Here is a 20806-nt window from a genome sequence, read left to right as displayed (position 1 = left end):
TGACTGCTAATGAGAAGGCATGTGAGGTCTTTAAGAACCCTTTAGCATGTCAGATATGTTGGAGATATGTTGGAGATATGTTGGAGATATGTTGGAGATATGTTGGACGTTTGAAGCAACTTGACAGTCAATACGACAAAATGTGCATCTGTAGCGCTGATAGCAAGCGGGCATGTCTGTCTGTGTGCCTTCCGTCTTCTGCTGGGTCTCGGTGGGTAGGTTTTGCATTCCATCACTTGCTACAAACTAACTGGTCCAACCGCCCCCCCCCCCCCCACCCCAACCCCCGTCCCAGCCATTCATTGCTCATCCTCGCCTCTCAGCTGCAAGTGTGCATTTCACATCACTGACGGCAATGCATGAAGGCGTGTGTACTAACCGCCTAACTAACTTCAGTCACGTCGCCTCCACGCCAACCCCCCCACCCCCGCCACGGTCCTCAAACTAATCCTTTATTTTCTGTCTTCCTCGTTTTTTCTGCAGGAAGAACAAGGGCGCCAAACAGAAGCAGATCATCCCCAAGGTATCCAAGGTTTTCATATCAGGCCAAAACTAATAGAACACAATTTGTTGTGTCAGTGACTGCACATTTTTTTATTCGCCAAAAATGAGCAGTTTGACCTTGATTTCAGGGATTTTACATTTCATTTTTGTTCCAATGGCACATTTGAACCACTAGATCAGGGGGTCTCAAACACGCGGCCCGCGGGCCAAATGTGGCGCGCAGGACACTAGTTTGAGGCCCCCGCCTTGATATGAAAGTTTTAATGTAAGTTTGATATGGATGCTGTATGGTATCATGTACCCAGAAAAAATTATTACGTTTGATTCATGTTCATGTTAAAGGTTAAATAACTGTTAATAGTTATCCTCCCTATCCGTGTGGAAGTGGTAAGTTTTTGGCTATTTAAGTTGAAAGGAAATAACTTGGAGGCTACCGTTTAGGTCGCTAGCTCTCTAGTTTGCGAGTTAGCATGTGTCTCAAGACCCTGCAGTTGCGCAATATGTTGTAAATAAAAAGAGTATAAATGTGACTATAGTCGTGTTTTGTCATGTCTACAGGGCTCTAATAATGCTTTGTTCATTTTAATATGAAAAAAATCATTTGTCTACCCACCAACTATATGTGCTTTCTTAAGTTTTTAATATTATTATTATATTTATTTATTTATTATTATTTATTTATTGATTTGTTTATTTATTTTTCATCTTATTTTGTGTAGGAAAATAAAAAGTAAGATATTTGAGAACAGTGGAATGTTTTATCAGAGCTTTTATTGTAGAAAATTGGAACCAAAGCGAAGTTTTTTACATTTTTTTGTTTTTAATAAATGCGTTTTTTTTTTTTGTTTTTTTTTCACGGAGTACCTGTGTGTGTCTTTTAGCAATGTAGCCGGCGACACCGTCTGTGAGCGCGCACCATTTCGCACTGTTTACATTCTCCAACAAAATGCATCAGTAATCGTTAACCGTCGGGACAAAGGCTCCGCTACCCGAGCCCGACTGTCGCTGAGTCAATTGTGGATGATGGTCCACAATTCCACGAGAAGCGGTTCCGAGATGTGTTTTTCTCTCCCCGTGCAGAATCTGTTGGATTCCCGGTCTCTCAAGTTCATCGTGAGCCTGACTCTGCACGACCGCACCACCAAGTCTCTTCTCCATCTGCACAAAAAGAAGAAGCCTCCCAGCATCAGCGCCCAGTTCCAGGTGAAACAAACAAATGAACGCAGCCTCTAGAAACAATCCTGAACATTTTCACCCCCCCCCCCCCCCCACACACACACTTAGACATCTCTGACCAAACTCTTGGAAACGCTGAACAGAGCAGAGCCGTTCTTCATTCGTTGCATCCGCTCCAATGCTGAGAAGGTAAGCAAAGAGCTGACGTGCTGACCTGAACATGGAGTTTATTTCCTGTGGTTTCCGAGCAGAAGGAGATGTGTCTGGATGAGATCTTGGTGCTTCAGCAGCTGCGTTACACGGGAATGCTGGAAACCGTTCGAATCAGGAGGTCAGGCTACGGAGCCAAGTACACATTCCAGGTATCTTCTTGCACTTCACGCTGGAACAGCCATATGTTGACTATCCCATCTATGGTGCATTTGGAGGTAGAAATAAAATGTATAAAAAAGGAGTCGGTGGTGAGAAGCTTTGCCGTACTCTACAGTGGGAATGTTGCTCCGGGTGGTGAAGATGGCTTCACTGAGGGCACACAGTCTGGAACGGATGCCATTTTTGTAAATCCATCCCCAAATGTTCTCCATTGGATTTAGATGAGGGGAAAACACAGGATGGTTCTTCCTCTGGAAGAAGTCCTTGGTAAAGTGCGGCGTTTGTCCTCTTGAAAAAGCGAGTCCTTACCACACAGCCGAGGGCCTTCAGTCATGAGGGATGCCCCCTGCAACATCTCCACTTAGACCTCCCCTGTTCCATTGAGGGATCACCATGAAAGATCCTCCACTGTGCCGTGTGAAATGCCTTTGACAGGCGGAAATATTTTTCTCTTGCTGGGAAACATCATATACAATAACATAGCAGCAGAGCTTAGGCAAAGGCAGAGAGATATGTTACAGCCACGCCCATATAAGGAAGTCCACCCCTCTGTGACATCACAAAGGAACACTTTTACCACGCCTTTTGAAACTGAGCATTTTGAGCCATCCTAAACTTCTTTCATGACTCACTTCCGAATGTAAAAACCTCATTATCTGAAAGAATACAACATTCTAACAACATTTAGAGGTCAGAAACATGACAAGTGTACTTTTTAATTGGTGCTAAATTATGATAAGGGCTGCACGGCGGTCGAGTGGTTAGCACGCAGACCTCACAGCTAGGAGACCCGGGTACAATTCCACCCTCGGCCATGTCTGTGTGGAGTTTGCATGTTCTCCCCGTGCATGCGTAGGTTTTCTCCGGGTACTCCGGTTTCCTCCCACATTCCAAAAACATGCTAGGTTAATTAGCCACTCCAAATTGTCCATAGGTATGAATGTGAGTGTGAATGGTTGTTTGTCTATATGTGCCCTGTGATTGGCTGGCCACCAGTCACAGTCAAACATGTAGACACGTTTGTCATTATCACGAAGCGGCCTGGAACCATACCAGCAACTACTGCAGGGGTCTCAAACACGCGGCCCGCGGGCCAAATGTGGCCCGCAGGACACTAGTTTGAGGCCCCCCGCCTTGATATGAAAGTTTAATGTTAGTGCGGCCCGCGCAAGTTTGAAATGGATGCCGTATGGTATCATGTACCCAGAAAAAAATTATTACGTTTGATTAATGTTCATGTTAAAGGTTAAATAACTGTTAATAGTTATCCTCCCTATCCATGTGGAAGTGGTAAGTTTTTGGCTATTTAAGTTGAAAGGAAATAACTTGGAGGATACCGTTTAGGTCGCTAGCTCTCTAGTTTGCGAGTTAGCATGTGTCTCAAGACCCTGCAGTTGCGCAATATGTTGTAAATAAAAAGAGTATAAATGTGACTATAGTCGTGTTTTGTCTTGTCTACAGGGCTCTAATAATGCTTTGTTCATTTTAATCTGAAAAAAATAATTTGTCTACCCACCAACTATATGTGGTTTCTTAACTTTTTATTATTATTATTATATTTATTTATTACTGATTGATTGATTTTCTTTATTCTTGATTTGTTTATTTATTTTTCATCTTATTTTGTGTAGAAAAATAAAAATTAAGATATTTGAGAACAGTGGAATGTTTTATCAGAGCTTTTCTTGTAGAAAATTGGAACCAGAAGTTTTTTTAATTTTTTTGTTTTTAATAAATGCGTTTTTTTGTTTTTTTTTGGAAAACCTGATGCGGCCCAGTCTCACCCAGACCCTAGCTCCAGTGGCCCCCAACTAGATGGTACTCAAGTATCATATACGGAGTACCTGTGTGTGTTTTTTAGCAATGTAGCCGGCGACACCGTCTGTGAGCGCGCACCATTTTGCACTGTTTACATTCTCCAACAAAATGCATCAGTAAGCGTTGACCGTCGATGAGTTTGTTATGGCTGGCGTTATGAATTATGAATGTCATTTTTGCAAATGTACCCTTCACTTTCAAAACAGGAACAATGTCGGACATAATTACCACCACTATGCAACATTTAAGCAAAGTTCATCAATCATGTTAAGATGTGTTTTTTTTTCTCAGCCCTTCCATGTTTTTATTCCCTTAGGAATTCCTGGAGCATTTCAGGGTCTTGTTGCCAAAGAACTCCACGGCCTCCAAGGAAGACATTTCAGCCTTGCTGGACAAGAAGTTGTCCTTTGACCCCACTACGTACCAGATAGGCAAAACAAAGGTTGAAGCCCTCGGTGCGTCTTGTCTCCCCACCCGTGCAAGTGATCTAAATGGGTTTGTGGTGTGTTCAGGTGTTTCTGAAAGAGCTGGAGCGCCAGCAGCTGCAGGACACGCTGCATAAGGACGTGATGCGGAAGATCATCTTCCTGCAACGCTGGTTCAGAGCTCGCCTTCAGAGGAAGGAGTTTGTGGACATGCGACGGGCGTCCACTGTGATCCAGGTAGACTCACAGGAGCGGCGTGGCGTTTTTGACGTTTTCAAATTCTAATCTTGATGTTTTCTGATTCTAATCTTGATGTTGTTTGCCTGCTAGCGCTCGTGGCGCAGGTACCGCGACGAGGAACAAAGGCGGCGGGCAGCCAGGCTCATCCAGGCTGTCTGGAGGGGGCACAGGCAAAGATTGGCGTTTCGTCGCCAGAGGCAAGGTGCCACCAAGATACAAGCTCTGGTTCGAGGGCACTCGGCACGACGGAGGTAACGAGAAATTCTCACTTTACATTTATCGCTTTTTATGGCATCTCAAGCGACAACAGGGGTGTCCAAACTTTTTCCACCGAGGGCAATAAATGAATACCGCTATCCAAGCCATACACTGACTACTCTAAAGTACAGTTTGTCTCTTGGGAAGATACTCATATGATGGACATGTGAAATATTCCAGATGCCACTCCATGCGTGAGGAGAAACGGAAAAAGGAGGAGGAGGAAATAAGGAAGAAGGCAGAAGAAGAGGAAAAGCGACGGCGGGACGAAGAGGAAGAGAGGCGGCGGCAGGAAGAGGAGGAAATGAGGAAGAGATTGGAGGCGGAAGAGGAGGAGAGGAGGAGGAGAGAGGAGGAGGAGGCAGCCAAAAAGGCGGCGGAGGAAGCGGAGAAGAAAGCAGCCAAGGAGCCACAAACCAGGGAGGATCCGGATATCGAACTGGTCGCAGAGGAGACGCTGGATGACAACCTGCCAGAGGAGGAGGACGGGGTGTTGACGGAGGAGGAGCAGGAGGAGGAACAAGAAGGCCTCGGGTCTGCTGTGGAGACCAACGGTACTCAGACTGAGACCGGACCTCACCTGGATGAGAAGGTTGAGGATTCCAAACATGAACTGCCGTCCTCCAGCGCGCTTGCCCTCACTTCTTCAGGTGCTGACTTGGACAGACGGTCCACCCGTCCCGCTTCCCATCCTGAAAGTAAAACTCGTCCTCCGGCTAAGACCCAGGGATCTAGAAGTCAGGAGAAGAGGGAGCAGAGGAGGCGAAGGGGGCTGGAGCACAACCAGCGAGAGACGGAACGAGCCGCCTCTTCCTCCATGGCCGGCGTGGATCAAAGCTCCCCGCCGAAGGAGATGCAGCGAGAGCGAGCGGACAGCAAGGAGCTGGACCAGTACACCTTCGTGGCCTGGAAGATGAAAGAAGACAAAGGAGGGAAGAAGGAGCTAAAAAATACGCCTCCATCAACCGCTGCCGTTCGTCCGACGACGTTGTCCTTGCAAATCACCGACTCTCTGCGCGAGAAAATCGTTGCAGACGGCGGCGCCGTCAGCCTGCAGCGCCGCCACGGGCCCATCAAGGAGAAGCCGGAGAAGCAGAAGGGGAAGCGAGGAGATGGAGAACACTCTCCTCCACCTCACAGCGGAGAGGAGAGAAGATCCAAACAGCCACTGTATGCTTCAATATTTCAGTATAGTCCACAACTACCACTTCCTCACTACTACTGCTACTCTTATTTTTATTTGCAGACGTGACACAACCTCATCCTCGTTTGACAGCGTGTCTCTGGGCTCCGAGGGTGCTGGTGCTCTTTTAACCAGAGAGGTATTCATAACGGCAATTAGCATTATTAGCACACAGGACCTATCATCATATCCATCCTCTGTTGGGCAGATGATTTTGTCACCGGAGATTTACGGGGAAAGCTTGAAGGGGAGCTCCATGAGAAGGAGAACCCAGGACGACTCAGCCCTCACCACCCCGTCCACGCCGGACAGGTATGGGCAAGGCCAAAGTACTTCCTTCCTGGAATCCCAGGACTTTTCACACTTGTTTCAAGATTTCCACAAGAGCTAGGTACCTAGCCAGCTACCTAGCTAGCTATCAGCCGGCCAGTGTTCTAGCTACCTAGCTAACTATCATCCGGCCGGTGTTCTAGCTACCTAGCTAGTTACCAAGCTAGCTACCTAGCCAGCTACCTAGCTAGCTATAAGCTGGCCAGCGTTCTAGCTACCTAGCTAGCTATCATCCGGCCGGTGTTCTAGCTACCTAGCTAGGTACCTAGCCAGCGACCTAGCTAGCTATCAGCTGGCCAGCGTTCTAGCTACCTAGCTAGCTATCATCCGGCCGGTGTTCTAGCTACCTAGCTAGTTACCAAGATAGCTACCTAGCCAGCGACCTAGCTAGCTATCAGCCGGCCAGTGTTCTAGCTACCTAGCTAGCGATCATCCGGCCGGTGTTCTAGCTACCTAGCTAGGTACCTAGCCAGCTACCTAGCTAGCTATCAGCTGGCCAGTGTTCTAGCTACCTAACTAACTATCATCCGGCCGGTGTTCTAGCTACCTAGCTAGTTACCAAGCTAGCTACCTAGCCAGCGACCTAGCTAGCTATCAGCCGGCCAGTGTTCTAGCTACCTACCTAGCGATCATCCGGCCGGTGTTCTAGCTACCTAGCTAGTTACCTAGTTAGCTATCAGCCGGCCAGTGTTCTAGCTACCTAACTAGCGATCATCCGGCCGGTGTTCTAGCTACCTAGCTAGCGATCATCCGGCCGGTGTTCTAGCTACCTAGCTAGGTACCTAGCCAGCTACCTAGCTAGCTATCAGCTGGCCAGTGTTCTAGCTACCTAGCTAACTATCATCCAGCCGGTGTTCTAGCTACCTAGCTAGTTACCTAGTTAGCTATCAGCCGGCCAGTGTTCTAGCTACCTAACTAGCGATCAGCCGGCCAGTGTTCTAGCTACCTAGCTAGCGATCATCCGGCCGGTGTTCTAGCTACCTAGCTAGGTACCTAGCCAGCTACCTAGCTAGCTATCAGCTGGCCAGTGTTCTAGCTACCTAGCTAACTATCATCCGGCCGGTGTTCTAGCTACCTAGCTAGTTACCTAGTTAGCTATCAGCTGGCCAGCGTTCTAGCTACCTAGCTAGCTATTATCCGGCCGGTGTTCTAGCTACCTAGCTAGTTACCAAGCTAGCTACCTAGCCAGCAACCTAGCTAGCTATCAGCTGGCTAGTGTTCTAGCTACCTACCTAGCTATCATCCGGCCGGTGTTCTAGCTACCTAGCTAGTTACCTAGCTGGCTACATAGCTATCTATCAGCTGGCCAGCGTTCTAGCTAACTAGTGAGCTATCATCCAGGTGGGGTTCTAGCTTGATAGATTTTATTCATTTTGTGATACATTTTTGTTATTAATTTATTAATAACAAAATTTATATTTATTGTTTTTTTAGAAATTAACCTTTTATTTCAATATAGTTATTATAGTTTATAATATAGGTAATATTAGTTTGACCCATCTGGTGGTCTGTTGTTGCAATAGTAATCATTACTTGAGCAGGCCACTCAGCCAGCCACAGTCTCATTCATTAAGGGGCTTTTGGATTATTCTTTATCTACATTCATGCCTGCTTAATGTAATGGCACACAATGACTCACGTTTTTTGAGTTTTTTTTCCAGAAATGAAGGACAAAGTGATGGCTGTTTAGTGGGAGACTGTGGTGTATTATTAATCAAAACATTGAAATCTAAGTGGCGGCACGGCGGTCAAGTGGTTAGCACGCAGACCTCACAGCTAGGAGACCAGGGTTCAATTCCACCCTCGGGCATCTCTGTGTGGAGTTTGCATGTTCTCCTCGTGCATGCGTGGGTTTTCTCCGGGTACTCCGGTTTTCCTCCCACATTCCAAAAACATGCTAGGTTAATTGGCGACTCCAAATTGTCCATAGGTATGAATGTGAGTGTGAATGGTTGTTTGTCTATATTTGCCCTGTGATTGGCTGGCGACCAGTCCAGGGTGTACCCTGCCTCTCGCCCGAAGACAGCTGGGATAGGCTCCAGCACCCCCCGCGACCCTTGTGAGGAAAAGCAGTAGAAAATGAATGAATGAATGAATGAAATCTAAGTGATATGTACTATTCTGGTCACTAGCTGGCAGTAATGACACGAAGCATTGAGACATTAGCTTACATGACATTAGCTTAACACTGCATCAAGTCAGCCATAGCATGACCCGCTTGAGTGAAAAAAAATCTCCTCAAATTCCATGTGGAAGTGGTAGATTTTTGGCTTCTTAGGAAGAAAAATTCGAAGCTAACCGGTTAGCTAGGTAGCTACCAGCCATTTCAAGTCATAAAGTCAAAATATTAAGAGTCATTTAAAAGTAATTCAATAAAGTCCTATTTTCAAAAAAAAGTTGATTTTAGTGGCCAAACATTTTCATATGTGCTGTTGCTAGGGCGACACAGCTGATGGTTAATAGCTGGATGAAAGGAAAGGTGAAATACAGAAAGGATACAAAGTGTTTATTGGGCAGGGTGTTGTACCTGATGTGGAAATATCTGTTGATACGCTGCAGGTCGGGAGGTTTCTTCAGCAAGATCCTGAAGAAGCGCCCCCACAAGGAGGCTCACACTCCAGACAACGGGGAGGTGACGCTTGCCCAGATACTCAATGACAAACCAGCAGGGGGTGAAGGTAAGCATTAGTCTTCTTTATTTTGGGGGTACGGTGCACCGATGGGTTGACGTCTTTGTGTGGAGTTTGCAATCCCCCACTTCCCATAAGTCTGCATTAGAGGTTGATGGGAGACTCTTAAGTGGGTGTGAATGCTGGTATGTGATCTTTGATTCGCTGGTGACCCGTCCAAGGGGTAGAGAATGAAAACAGTAAAGTATTACCCCTAACTCATCCTCCCTCAGCACGGGTCCCGGTGAAAACATGATGCTCTAAGTCTAGTATCAGGATGGACTAAACCATTTGATTTGAAGTGTGAAAAGATTGCGTCCCCGTGCTGTAGCTCCAGCACCCGGGCACCCATCGAGGGCGTCGTCCCACTCCCAAGGAGATCGATCCAGTAAGAGCTTGGGCCGCAACCCCACCATCAAGATCAGCCGTGCCACGCGGGTCTCCGAGCAGTGGAACGCGTCGCTGGATCGGGAGATCACCAACGCCAACGAGCTGCGGCACCTGGATGAGTTTCTGGGGAACCAGGTACGTCGGCAGCCAAGCCGAGGTGCCGTTGAGTCCGTCTCGATGGGCTCATATTTTTTCACAAGGTTCCTGCTTTGTTCCTCCTCTTTAGGTCAATGACTTCCGCTCCAGGGGGAAGTCCCTCTCCGCTACGGAAGCCATCTTTGTCACCGCCACCATGCAGTTCAGAGAGACCATCAAGGCCATGTATTCCTTCCCTGTAAGTCTTACCCGCGCCTGTTTCCTCGCAGCCGTCTCCGTCCCTCGTCCTCAAAGGCTCACCTGTCAATCCAAACTTTTCCAGAAGCCAACCATTGGCTACAAGGGTCTGATGACTGGCTACCAGAACAAAGTCATCCATCTGGCAGGCGACAAGCAAAAAGGGGAAGTCCAGCTGGTGGTCAACCTCTTCCAGTCCGTCTTGGATGGTTTTATTAGAGGGGAGATGAAGAAGGAGGAGGCGGAGCCTACCAAGGTGATGTGACCTAGCTAGTTACCTAGCCAGCGACCTAGCTAGCTATCAGCTGGCCAGTGTTCTAGCTACCTACCGAGCTATCATCCGGCCGGTGTTCTAGCTACCTAGCTAGTTACCTAGCCAGTGACCTAGCTAGCTATCAGCTGGCCAGTGTTCTAGCTACCTACCTAGCTATCATCTGGCCAGTGTTCTAGCTACCTAGCTAGTTACCTAGTTAGCTACCTAGCTAGCTATCAGCTGGCCAGTGTTCTAGCTGCCTAGCTAGCTATCATCCGGCCGGTGTTCTAGCTACCTAGCTAGTTACCTAGTTAGCTACCTAGCTAGCTATCATCCGGCCAGTGTTCTAGCTACCTAGCTAGTTACCTAGTTAGCTACCTAGCTAGCTATCAGCCGGCCAGTGTTCTAGCTAACTAGCTATCTATCATCCGGCCGGTGTTCTAGCTACCTACAGTGAAGAAAATAAGTATTTGAACACCCTGCTATTTTGCTATTTCTCCCACTTAGAAATCATGGAGAGGTCTGAAATTTTCATCGTAGGTGCATGTCCACTGTGAGAGAGATAAACTAAAAAGAAAAATCCAGAAATCACAATGCATGATTTTTTAACAATTTATTTGTGTGATACAGCTGCAAATAAGTATTTGAACACCTGAGAAAATGAATGTTAATATTTGGTACAGTAGCCTTTGTTTGCTATTACAGAGGTCAAACGTTTCCTGTAGTTTTTCACCAGGTTTGCACACACTGCAGGAGGGATCTTGGCCCACTCCTCCACACAGATCTTCTCTAGATCAGTCAGGTTTCTGGGCTGTCGCTGAGAAACACGGAGTTTGAGCTCCCTCCAAAGATTTTCGATTGGGTTCAGGTCTGGAGACTGGCTGGGCCATGCTAGAACCTTGATATGCTTCTTACGGAGCCACTCCTTGGTTTTCCTGGCTGTGTGCTTCGGTCGTTGTCGTGTTGGAAGACCCAGCCACGACCCATCTTCAATGCTCTGACAGAGGGAAGGAGGTTGTTCCCCAAAATCTCACAATACACGGCCCCAGTCATCCTCTCTTTAATGCAGTGCACTCGTCCTGTCCCATGTGCAGAAAAACACCCCCAAAGCATGATGCTACCACCCCCATGCTTCACAGTAGGGATGGTGTTCTTCGGATTGTACTCTTCATTCTTCTTCCTCCAAACACGCTTATTGGAATTATGACCAAAAAGTTCTATTTTGGTCTCATCTGACCATAAAACTTTCTCCCATGACTCCTCTGTATCATCCAAATGGTCATATGCAAACTTAAGACGGGCCTTGACATGTGCTGGTTTAAGCAGGGGAACCTTTCGTGCCATGCATGATTTCACATCATGACGTCTTAGTGTATTACCTACAGTAACCTTGGAAACGGTGGTCCCAGCTCTTTTCAGGTCATTGACCAAGTCCTGTCGTGTAGTTCTGGGCTGATTCCTCACCTTTCTTAGAATCATTGAGACCCCACGAGGTGATATCTTGCATGGGGCTCCACTCCGATTGAGATTGACCGTCATGTTTAGCTTCTTCCATTTTCTAATGATAGCTCCAACAGTGGACCTTTTTTCACCAAGCTGCTTGGTAATTGCTCCGTAGCCCTTTCCAGCCTTGTGGAGGTGTACAATTTTGTCTCTGGTGTCTTTGGACAGCTCTTTGGTCTTCGCCATGTTACAAGTTAAAGTCTTACTGATTGTATGGGGTGGACAGGTGTCTTTATGCAGCTAACGACCTCAAACAGGTGCATCTGATTCAGGATGATACATGGAGTGCAGGTGGACTTCTAATGGGCAGACTAACAGGTCTTTCAGGGTCAGAATTCTAGATGATACACAGGTGTTCAAATACTTATTTGCAGCTGTATCACACAAATAAATTGTTAAAAAATCATGCATTGTGATTTCTGGATTTTTCTTTTTAGTTTATCTCTCTCACAGTGGACATGCACCTACGATGAAAATTTCAGACCCCTCCATGATTTCTAAGTGGGAGAAATAGCAAAATAGCAGGGTGTTCAAATACTTATTTTCTTCACTGTAGCTAGGTACCTTGCCAGCTACCTAGCTAGCTATCAGCTGGCCAGTGTTCTAGCTACCTACCTAGCTATCATCCGGCCGGTGTTCTAGCTACCTAGCTAGTTACCTAGTTAGCTACCTAGCTAGCTATCAGCCGGCCAGTGTTCTAGCTACCTACCTAGCTATCATCCGGCCGGTGTTCTAGCTACCTAGCTAGTTACCTAGTTAGCTACCTAGCTAGCTATCAGCCGGCCAGTGTTCTAGCTAACTAGCTATCTATCATCCAGCCGGTGTTCTAGCTACCTAGCTAGTTACCAAGCCAGCGACCTAGCTAGCTATCAGCTGGCCAGTGTTCTAGCTACCTAGCTAGTTACCTAGTTAGCTACCTAGCTAGCTATCATCCGGCCAGTGTTCTAGCTACCTAGCTAGTTACCTAATTAGCTACCTAGCTAGCTATCAGCCGGCCAGTGTTCTAGCTAACTAGCTATCTATCATCCAGCCGGTGTTCTAGCTACCTAGCTAGTTACCAAGCCAGCGACCTAGCTAGCTATCAGCTGGCCAGTGTTCTAGCTACCTACCTAGCTATCATCCGGCCGGTGTTCTAGCTACCTAGCTAGTTACCTAGTTAGCTACCTAGCTAGCTATCATCCGGCCAGTGTTATAGCTACCTAGCTGGTTACCTAGTTAGCTACCTAGCTAGCTATCAGCCGGCCAGTGTTCTAGCTAACTAGCTATCTATCATCCGGCCGGTGTTCTAGCTACCTAGCGATGTACCTTGCCAGCTACCTAGCTAGCTATCAGCTGGCCAGTGTTCTAGCTACCTACCTAGCTATCATCCGACCGGTGTTCTAGCTACCTAGCTAGTTACCTAGTTAGCTACCTAGCTAGCTATCAGCTGGCCAGTGTTCTAGCTGCCTAGCTAGCTATCATCCGGCCGGTGTTCTAGCTACCTAGCTAGTTACCTAGTTAGCTACCTAGCTAGCTATCATCCGGCCAGTGTTCTAGCTACCTAGCTAGTTACCTAATTAGCTACCTAGCTAGCTATCAGCCGGCCAGTGTTCTAGCTAACTAGCTATCTATCATCCAGCCGGTGTTCTAGCTACCTAGCTAGTTACCAAGCCAGCGACCTAGCTAGCTATCAGCTGGCCAGTGTTGTAGCTACCTACCTAGCTATCATCCGGCCGGTGTTCTAGCTACCTAGCTAGTTACCTAGTTAGCTACCTAGCTAGCTATCATCCGGCCAGTGTTCTAGCTACCTAGCTGGTTACCTAGTTAGCTACCTAGCTAGCTATCAGCCGGCCAGTGTTCTAGCTAACTAGCTATCTATCATCCGGCCGGTGTTCTAGCTACCTAGCGATGTACCTTGCCAGCTACCTAGCTAGCTATCAGCTGGCCAGTGTTCTAGCTACCTACCTAGCTATCATCCGACCGGTGTTCTAGCTACCTAGCTAGTTACCTAGTTAGCTACCTAGCTAGCTATCAGCTGGCCAGTGTTCTAGCTGCCTAGCTAGCTATCATCCGGCCGGTGTTCTAGCTATCTAGCTAGTTACCTAGTTAGCTACCTAGCTAGCTATCAGCCGGCCAGTGTTCTAGCTAACTAGCTATCTATCATTCGGCCGGTGTTCTAGCTACCTAGCTAGTTAGCTACCTAGCTAGCTATCAGCCGGCCAGTGTTCTAGCTACCTAGCTAGGTACCTAGCCAGCAACCTAGCTAGCTATCAGCCGGCCAGTGTTTGATCTGATGTCTGCTGTGTCCCTGTGAAGACTGGTTAATAAGACTCATGGTGCTCTCTGCTTGTATTTCAGCCTGCTAAAGCCAGGAAGAAGCGTCGGAAAAAAGACAAAAGTGTAAGTGTCTGGTGGTGTGTTGTCATAAGACGTGTTTTCTAAGGCTGCTTCCTTCTCCCCCCCGCTAGATGGAGAGCCCCTTGGACCATGTGTTCATCAACTACCAGGTCAGCATCATGCAGTCGTGTGACCAGTGCACGTCCTACATCTGGGGGATGGAGAAGGCCTACATGTGCAGCTGTAAGTCTACGCCTCCATGCTCACGGAGGACAGCTTGACGCCTCATACAAATCTTGTCCAAATCTTGTCTTACAGATTGTAAAATGGTGTGCCACAAAAAGTGTCTGAGCAAAATAGTCACAGACTGCTCCACCTTCTGCGCCAAAAAGGTGGGTTTGACTTTTCTCCTTGGAGATAGCTCATCTTGGGCAGGCAAAACCAAAGCAAGAGTCTGATTGTTGTCATCCAACAGAGTGACGAGGAGTCTGGCGCTCAGCATTTCGGCGTGCGTGTGTGTCACCTGGTCAGCGAGAAGAATCCGGTGCCCATGGTTCTGGAGATGATGTTGGAGCACGTGGAGATGCAGGGCCTCTACACCGAGGGAATCTACCGCAAGTCGGGTGCAGCCAATCGCATGAAAGAACTGCACCAGCGACTGGAGACGGGTAAATGCTGAGGAGTGCAGAGAAAAAGATGAAAGGGATCGATACCTTGACTTTTTTTTCCTCTTCCGTAGACCCTCACCTGGTCTGCCTGGAAGACTACCCCATCCACACGGTGACCGGCTTGGTGAAGCAGTGGCTGAGGGAGCTGCCGGAGCCTCTCATGACCTTCACTCATTACAATGAGTTTCTTCACGCAGTAGGTGAGCCACCAGGGGGCAGCGTGTAGCAGGTCACCGTCTCCTGCGGGTATGGGCACCTGGCGGTCCACCTGTACCACAGGGTGAATAGGAAGCACTAGCAGCCGCAAATCTATCTGTGGCGGTCCACCTGTACCACAGGGTGAATAGGAAGCACTAGGAGCCGCAAATCTATCTATGGCGGTCCACCTGTATTACAGGGTGAATAGGAAGCACTAGAAGCCGCAAATCTATCTGTGGCGGTCCACCTGTACCACAGGGTGCATAGGAAGCACTAGAAGCCGCAAATCTATCTGTGGCGGTCCACCTGTATCACAGGGTGAATAGGAAGCACTAGCGGCCGCAAATCTATCTGTGGCGGTCCACCTGTACCACAGGGTGAATAGGAAGCACTAGCAGCCGCAAATTTATCTGTGGCAGTCCACCTGTACCACAGGGTGAATAGGAAGCACTAGCAGCCGCAAATCTATCTGTGGCGGTCCACCTGTACCACAGGGTGAATAGGAAGCACTAGCAGCCGCAGATTTATCTGTGGCAGTCCACCTGTACCACAGGGTGAATAGGAAGCACTAGCAGCCGCAAATTTATCTGTGGCAGTCCACCTGTGCCACAGGGTGAATAGGAAGCACTAGCAGCCGCAAATTTATCTGTGGCAGTCCACCTGTACCACAGGGTGAATAGGAAGCACAAGCAGCCGCAAATATACCTGTGGCGGTCCACTTGTACCACAGGGTGAATAGGAAGCACTAGCAGCCGCAAATTTATCTGTGGCGGTCCACCTGTACCACAGGGTGAATAGGAAGCACTAGCAGCCGCAAATTTATCTGTGGCGGTCCACCTGTACCACAGGGTGAATAGGAAGCACAAGCAGCCGCAAATATACCTGTGGCGGTCCACCTGTACCACAGGGTGAATAGGAAGCACTAGCAGCCGCAAATTTATCTGTGGCGGTCCACCTGTACCACAGGGTGAGTAGGAAGCACTAGCAGCCGCAAATTTATCTGTGGCGGTCCACCTGTACCACAGGGTGAATAGGAAGCACTAGCAGCCGCAAATTTATCTGTGGCGGTCCACCTGTACCACAGGGTGAATAGGAAGAACTAGCAGCCGCAAATTTATCTGTGGCGGTCCACCTGTACCACAGGGTGAATAGGAAGCACAAGCAGCCGCAAATATACCTGTGGCGGTCCACCTGTACCACAGGGTGAATAGGAAGCACTAGCAGGCGCAAATCTATCTGTGGCGGTCCACCTGTACCACAGGGTGAATAGGAAGCACTAGCAGCCGCAAATTTATCTGTGGCAGTCCACCTGTACCACAGGGTGAATAGGAAGCAGTCGCAGCCGCAAATCTATCTGTGGCGGTCCACCTGTGCCACAGGGTGAATAGGAAGCACAAGCAGCCGCAAATCTGTCTGTGGCGGTCTACCTGTACCACAGGGTGAATAGGAAGCACTAGCGGCCGCAAATCTATCTGTGGCGGTCCACCTGTACCACAGGGTGAATAAGAAGCACTAGCAACCACAAATCTATCTGTGGCGGTCCACCTGTACCACAGGGTGAATAGGAAGCACTAGCGGCCGCAAATCTATCTGTGGCGGTCCACCTGTACCGCAGGGTGAATAGGAAGCACTGGCAGCCGCAAATCTATCTGTGGCGGTCCACCTGTACCGCAGGGTGAATAGGAAGCACTAGCAGCCACAAATTTATCTGTAACAGTCCACCTGTACCACAGGGTGAATAGGAAGCACAAGCAGCTGCAAATCTACCTGTGGCGGTCCACCTGTACCACAGGGTGAATAGGAAGCACTAGCAGGCGCAAATCTATCTGTGGCGGTCCACCTGTACCACAGGGTAAATAGGAAGCAGTAGCAGCCGCAAATCTATCTGTGGCGGTCCACTTGTACCACAGGGTGAATAGGAAGCAGTAGCAGCCGCAAATCTGTCTGTGGCGGTCCACCTGTACCACATATTATATATTATATAATATAATATATTGTATATTTTATTGAGAATTTTTTCTCATTAGAACACAACTTCATGAAATTAAAATAATCTCATAAAATTACAGTGTTTTTGTTCTTGCGACATTTTCTTGTAGTTGATTTTATTCCCATTATATTTTGGCTTTATTCTTGTAGTATTGGCATTTGTTCTGGGTATACATTTGTTCATAGGTATGAATGTGAGTGTGAATGGTTGTTTGTCTATATGTGCCCTGGGATTGGCTGGCCACCAGTCCAGGGTGTACCCCGCCTCTCCCCCGAAGACAGCTGGGATAGGCTCCAGCACCCCTGCAAGGATAAGCAGTAGAAAATGAATGAATGAATTATGACTTTAAAACCCTCTTTTTTCCAATATTTCAACACTGTTACTAAGATAAAAAATTAGAATACAACTTTTTCTCTTAGTATTTTGACTTTATTCTGGTAAAAATATTTGTGGCGATGTTTTGTTTTGCTGCAGAGCTTCCGGACAAGCAGGAGCAGCTGTACGCCATCTACAAAGGGCTGGAGGAGCTGCCGATGGCGAACTTCAACACACTGGAGCGGCTCGTCTTCCACCTTGTCAGGTCCGGTCCAAGTCTCAACGCAATCATATGTGATGAAATGATTGACAAGCATGAGTGACACAAGGTGTGTGTGTGTGCAGGGTGTGCAAAGAGGAGGCTCACAACCGCATGTCTCCTAACTCCTTGGCCATCGTGTTTGCTCCGTGCGTCCTGCGCTGCCCGGACAGCGCCGACCCACTTCTCAGCATGAAGGACGTCGCCAAGACCACCACGTAGGACACGGCGTGAGCCGCGCCCACCACCCGAGCGCCGTCAACCTGAAGCCATCTTCTCTCTCTCTCTTTCTTGAAGATGCGTGGAGATGCTCATCAGCGAGCAGATCAGACGCTACAACGAGAAGATGGAGGAGATCGAGCAGTTGGAGTTTGCCGAGGTGCTGGCCGTGAACCAACTCAAACTCAAGAGGCAGAACACGGTGAGGGAACGCAACGCGTGGCGTGAAGTCGAGCGAACATCTCCCCCAGCGGCGGAAGAAGAGCCGATGCTTGTGTGCTTAACGGGGTCTATGTTCCTTGTCTTTCCGTAGCCCTGCTGGCATTTACCGCTCAGGTTCTCAGCTCCTTACAAAGGAGTGGTGGTATGTATCACGTCCGGTAGATCTAGTAAATGCAGCTCTGCACCACCACTAGATGTTGGTCACATGACTTCATCTTCCTCCCGTCATCCCCTCACCTCCTTATCCTCCTGACTAACCGGTAGTTTAGTTGCATGCTAGTTTGGTGAGATGCTGCCTGAGATACGCGGTCGTATTGTCTTGGTACGAGGACAGGGTGCTGCTGGGTTGGTGCGACGTTCTCCGGGGGCTATCATGCATGTTCTACTCTTCAAGTCGGCGGAACCCGTTCATGTGGACCCATGGGCCTCTCGCCACCATCGATCAATGAATCCGTCAACCGCAGATATATTGGCATTGAAAACGAAAATGTTCCCATAAACTAATACATACAATACTGGACAAAATATGCTAATGCTAATTCCAGCAAATACACACATTCATTCATAAGGAAACCACAACACCATTTTGTCTGGTTTCTCTTCACAATATTACATCATTAACATGGCGGTTCCCTTAGCGTTAGCTTTAGCTCCTTCACCAGTTCCGTTCAGGCCACACTGAGGGAAAAACAATTCGATTTCACGAATAAAGTTGTACATTTACAAGATACCAACTTTATTCGTTTAAATTTGCAACCAATGAAGTGAATTTTTGAAAAATTTATAATGTGAGAATAAATATGTACATTTAGGAGAATACGACCGTATTTATAATATTTTTAAAAAAGTTGTACATTTACGTGAAACATCACAAGAATGAAGTTGTACATATATGAGGAAAAAAATCATCGTATTATGAGAAAAAAAAGTCCTACATTTACAGGATTATAACTTATTTTCGTACATTTGCAACAAAAAAAGTCGTAAATTTATGAGGAAAAATTGACAATCTTACAAGAATAAAGTAAATTTGGGAAAACATGTCAAAAGTAGTCGAATAGTCGGAAAATGTACGAGAATACGATTGTTTTTGTAAATTTATGAGAAAATTTTTTGACAAAGTACTAAGTATATGAGAAAATAATATCTAATATTACGAGAATAATGTCATACATATTCGACAATATGACAATCTGCAACAAATAAAGTCGTAAACGGATGAGAAAAAAACGTGTAATATTATGACAATATAGTCGTAAATTCATGAGAACACGACTGTATTTATAACATTTTTAAGAAGGTTGTACATTTACGTGAAACATCACAAGAATAAAGTTGTACATTTATGAGGAAAAAAATTATCGTATTATGAGAAAAAAAAGTCCTACATTTACAGGATTATAACTTATTTTCGTACATTTGCAACAAAAAAAGTTGTACATTTATGAGGAAAAATTGACAATCTTACAAGAATGAAGTAAATTTGGGAAAAAAATGTCAAAAGTAGTCGAATAGTCGGAAAATGTACGAGAATACGATTGTTTTTGTAAATTTATGAGAAATTTTTTTTGACAAAGTACTAAGTATATGAGGAAATAATTTCTAATATTACGAGAATAATTTCATACATATTTGACAATATGACAATCTGCAACAAATAAAAAAATATTATAATAATATAAATATTGTTTAAAAAAATAAAGCCGTAAATGGATGAGAAAAAACGTGTAATATTATGACAATATGAGAACTCACAATATTATGATTTAAATTTGACAGACAACTTGTAATATATAATATATATTAATATTATAATATATTAGAATAATAAAGTAAATAAATAGATTTATTTAAATAAATAAATTCAAGAAAAAGAAAGTGGTAATATTAGAATAATAAAGTAAACACATTTATTTAAATGAATAAATTTATGCGAAACAAGTGGTAATATTAGAATAATAAAGTAAATAAATACATTATTTAAATGAATACATTTATGACAAACAAAGTGGTAATATTTGAATAATAAAGTAAAGACATTTATTCAAATAAATACATTTATGAGAAATAAAGTGGTAATATTAGAATAATGAAGTAAATACATTTATTTAAATAAATAAATTTATGCGAAACAAAGTGGTAATATTAGAATAATAAAGTTATTTAAATGAATACATTTATGAGAAACAAAGTGGTAATATTAGAATAATAAAGTAAATAAATACATTATTTCAATGAATACATTTATGAGAAACAAAGTGGTAATATTAGAATAATAAAGTAAAAACATTTATTCAAATAAATAAATTTATGAGAAATAAATTGGTAATATTAGAATAATAAAGTAAAAACATTTATTCAAATAAATAAATTTATGAGAAATAAATTGGTAATATTAGAATAATAAAGTAAATAAATACATTATTTAAATAAATAAATTTATGAGAAAGAAAGTGGTAATATTAGAATAATAAAGTAAAAACATTTATTCAAATAAATAAATTTATGAGAAATAAATTGGTAATATTAGAATAATAAAGTAAATAAATACATTATTTAAATAAATAAATTTATGAGAAACAAAGTGGTAATATTACAATAATGAAGTAAATAGATTTATTTAAATAAATACATTTATGAGAAACAAGTGGTAATATTAGAATAATAAAGTAAATAAATACATTATTTAAATGAATACATTTAAGAGAAACAAAGTGGTAATATTAGAATAATAAAGTAAATAAATACATTATTTAAATAAATAAATTCATGAGAAACAAAGTGGTAATATTAGAATAATTAAGTCAATTTATGAGAAACAAAGTGTTAAGTCTGGCATTTTCTGAGACAGCTCTGAAAAGTGAGGCATTTGGAAAGCGAGCCCGAATCCCATGATGATTTTTAATCATGTGGCCCAGACGACAAGTAAGCGTCCCGTGTTGTCGCCGTGGCGGTGTGAGGAGGCGTGGCCGTGGATGTGAGCGGGTTCCCCAAGCGGTGTAAGCCCGTGTGGTAAAGGTGAAGCTTGTCATTGAATGGAGGTTGTGCCGCTGTGATGCATGAACCCATCAAGTACGCCGCTTTTTTTCCTGACTAACAGCATCTCCCGGCCGGTCCTCCCAGGGCTGGCTCAGCGTCCAACATGGCCGTTGGTTGGACACGCAT

General features: G+C 45.3%; 1 protein-coding gene across 4 annotated transcripts in view; it reads left to right on the top strand.

Annotated features, from left to right (window-relative positions):
- The window catches only part of myo9bl (myosin IXb-like), a 111097-nt gene that overhangs the window by 86851 nt on the left and 3440 nt on the right, over positions 1-20806 (top strand). For 3 of the 4 annotated variants that reach the window (XM_058074376.2, XM_058074377.2, XM_058074374.2), the window contains 23 exons: positions 484-523; positions 1585-1707; positions 1789-1869; positions 1932-2042; positions 4187-4312; positions 4383-4532; positions 4626-4786; positions 4974-5963; positions 6040-6115; positions 6185-6288; positions 8866-8984; positions 9307-9500; positions 9592-9699; positions 9784-9954; positions 13792-13833; positions 13902-14013; positions 14089-14162; positions 14246-14438; positions 14510-14638; positions 17101-17206; positions 17287-17418; positions 17498-17621; positions 17733-17783. In XM_058074376.2, the coding sequence (XP_057930359.2) occupies positions 484-523; positions 1585-1707; positions 1789-1869; positions 1932-2042; positions 4187-4312; positions 4383-4532; positions 4626-4786; positions 4974-5963; positions 6040-6115; positions 6185-6288; positions 8866-8984; positions 9307-9500; positions 9592-9699; positions 9784-9954; positions 13792-13833; positions 13902-14013; positions 14089-14162; positions 14246-14438; positions 14510-14638; positions 17101-17206; positions 17287-17418; positions 17498-17621; positions 17733-17783 (3517 nt within the window). The remainder of the gene's footprint in view (positions 1-483; positions 524-1584; positions 1708-1788; positions 1870-1931; positions 2043-4186; positions 4313-4382; positions 4533-4625; positions 4787-4973; positions 5964-6039; positions 6116-6184; positions 6289-8865; positions 8985-9306; positions 9501-9591; positions 9700-9783; positions 9955-13791; positions 13834-13901; positions 14014-14088; positions 14163-14245; positions 14439-14509; positions 14639-17100; positions 17207-17286; positions 17419-17497; positions 17622-17732; positions 17784-20806) is intronic. The other variant, XM_058074375.2, reaches the window with a different exon arrangement.

Source organism: Doryrhamphus excisus, linkage group LG4, assembly GCF_037039965.1.
Source record: "Doryrhamphus excisus strain RoL-2023G ecotype Guam linkage group LG4, RoL_Dexc_Guam_v1.1, whole genome shotgun sequence".
NCBI classification, from domain to species: Eukaryota; Metazoa; Chordata; class Actinopteri; order Syngnathiformes; family Syngnathidae; genus Doryrhamphus; species Doryrhamphus excisus.
The sequence above is the reverse complement of the archived record's forward strand: the minus strand, read 5'-3'. Positions and strand labels throughout refer to the sequence as shown.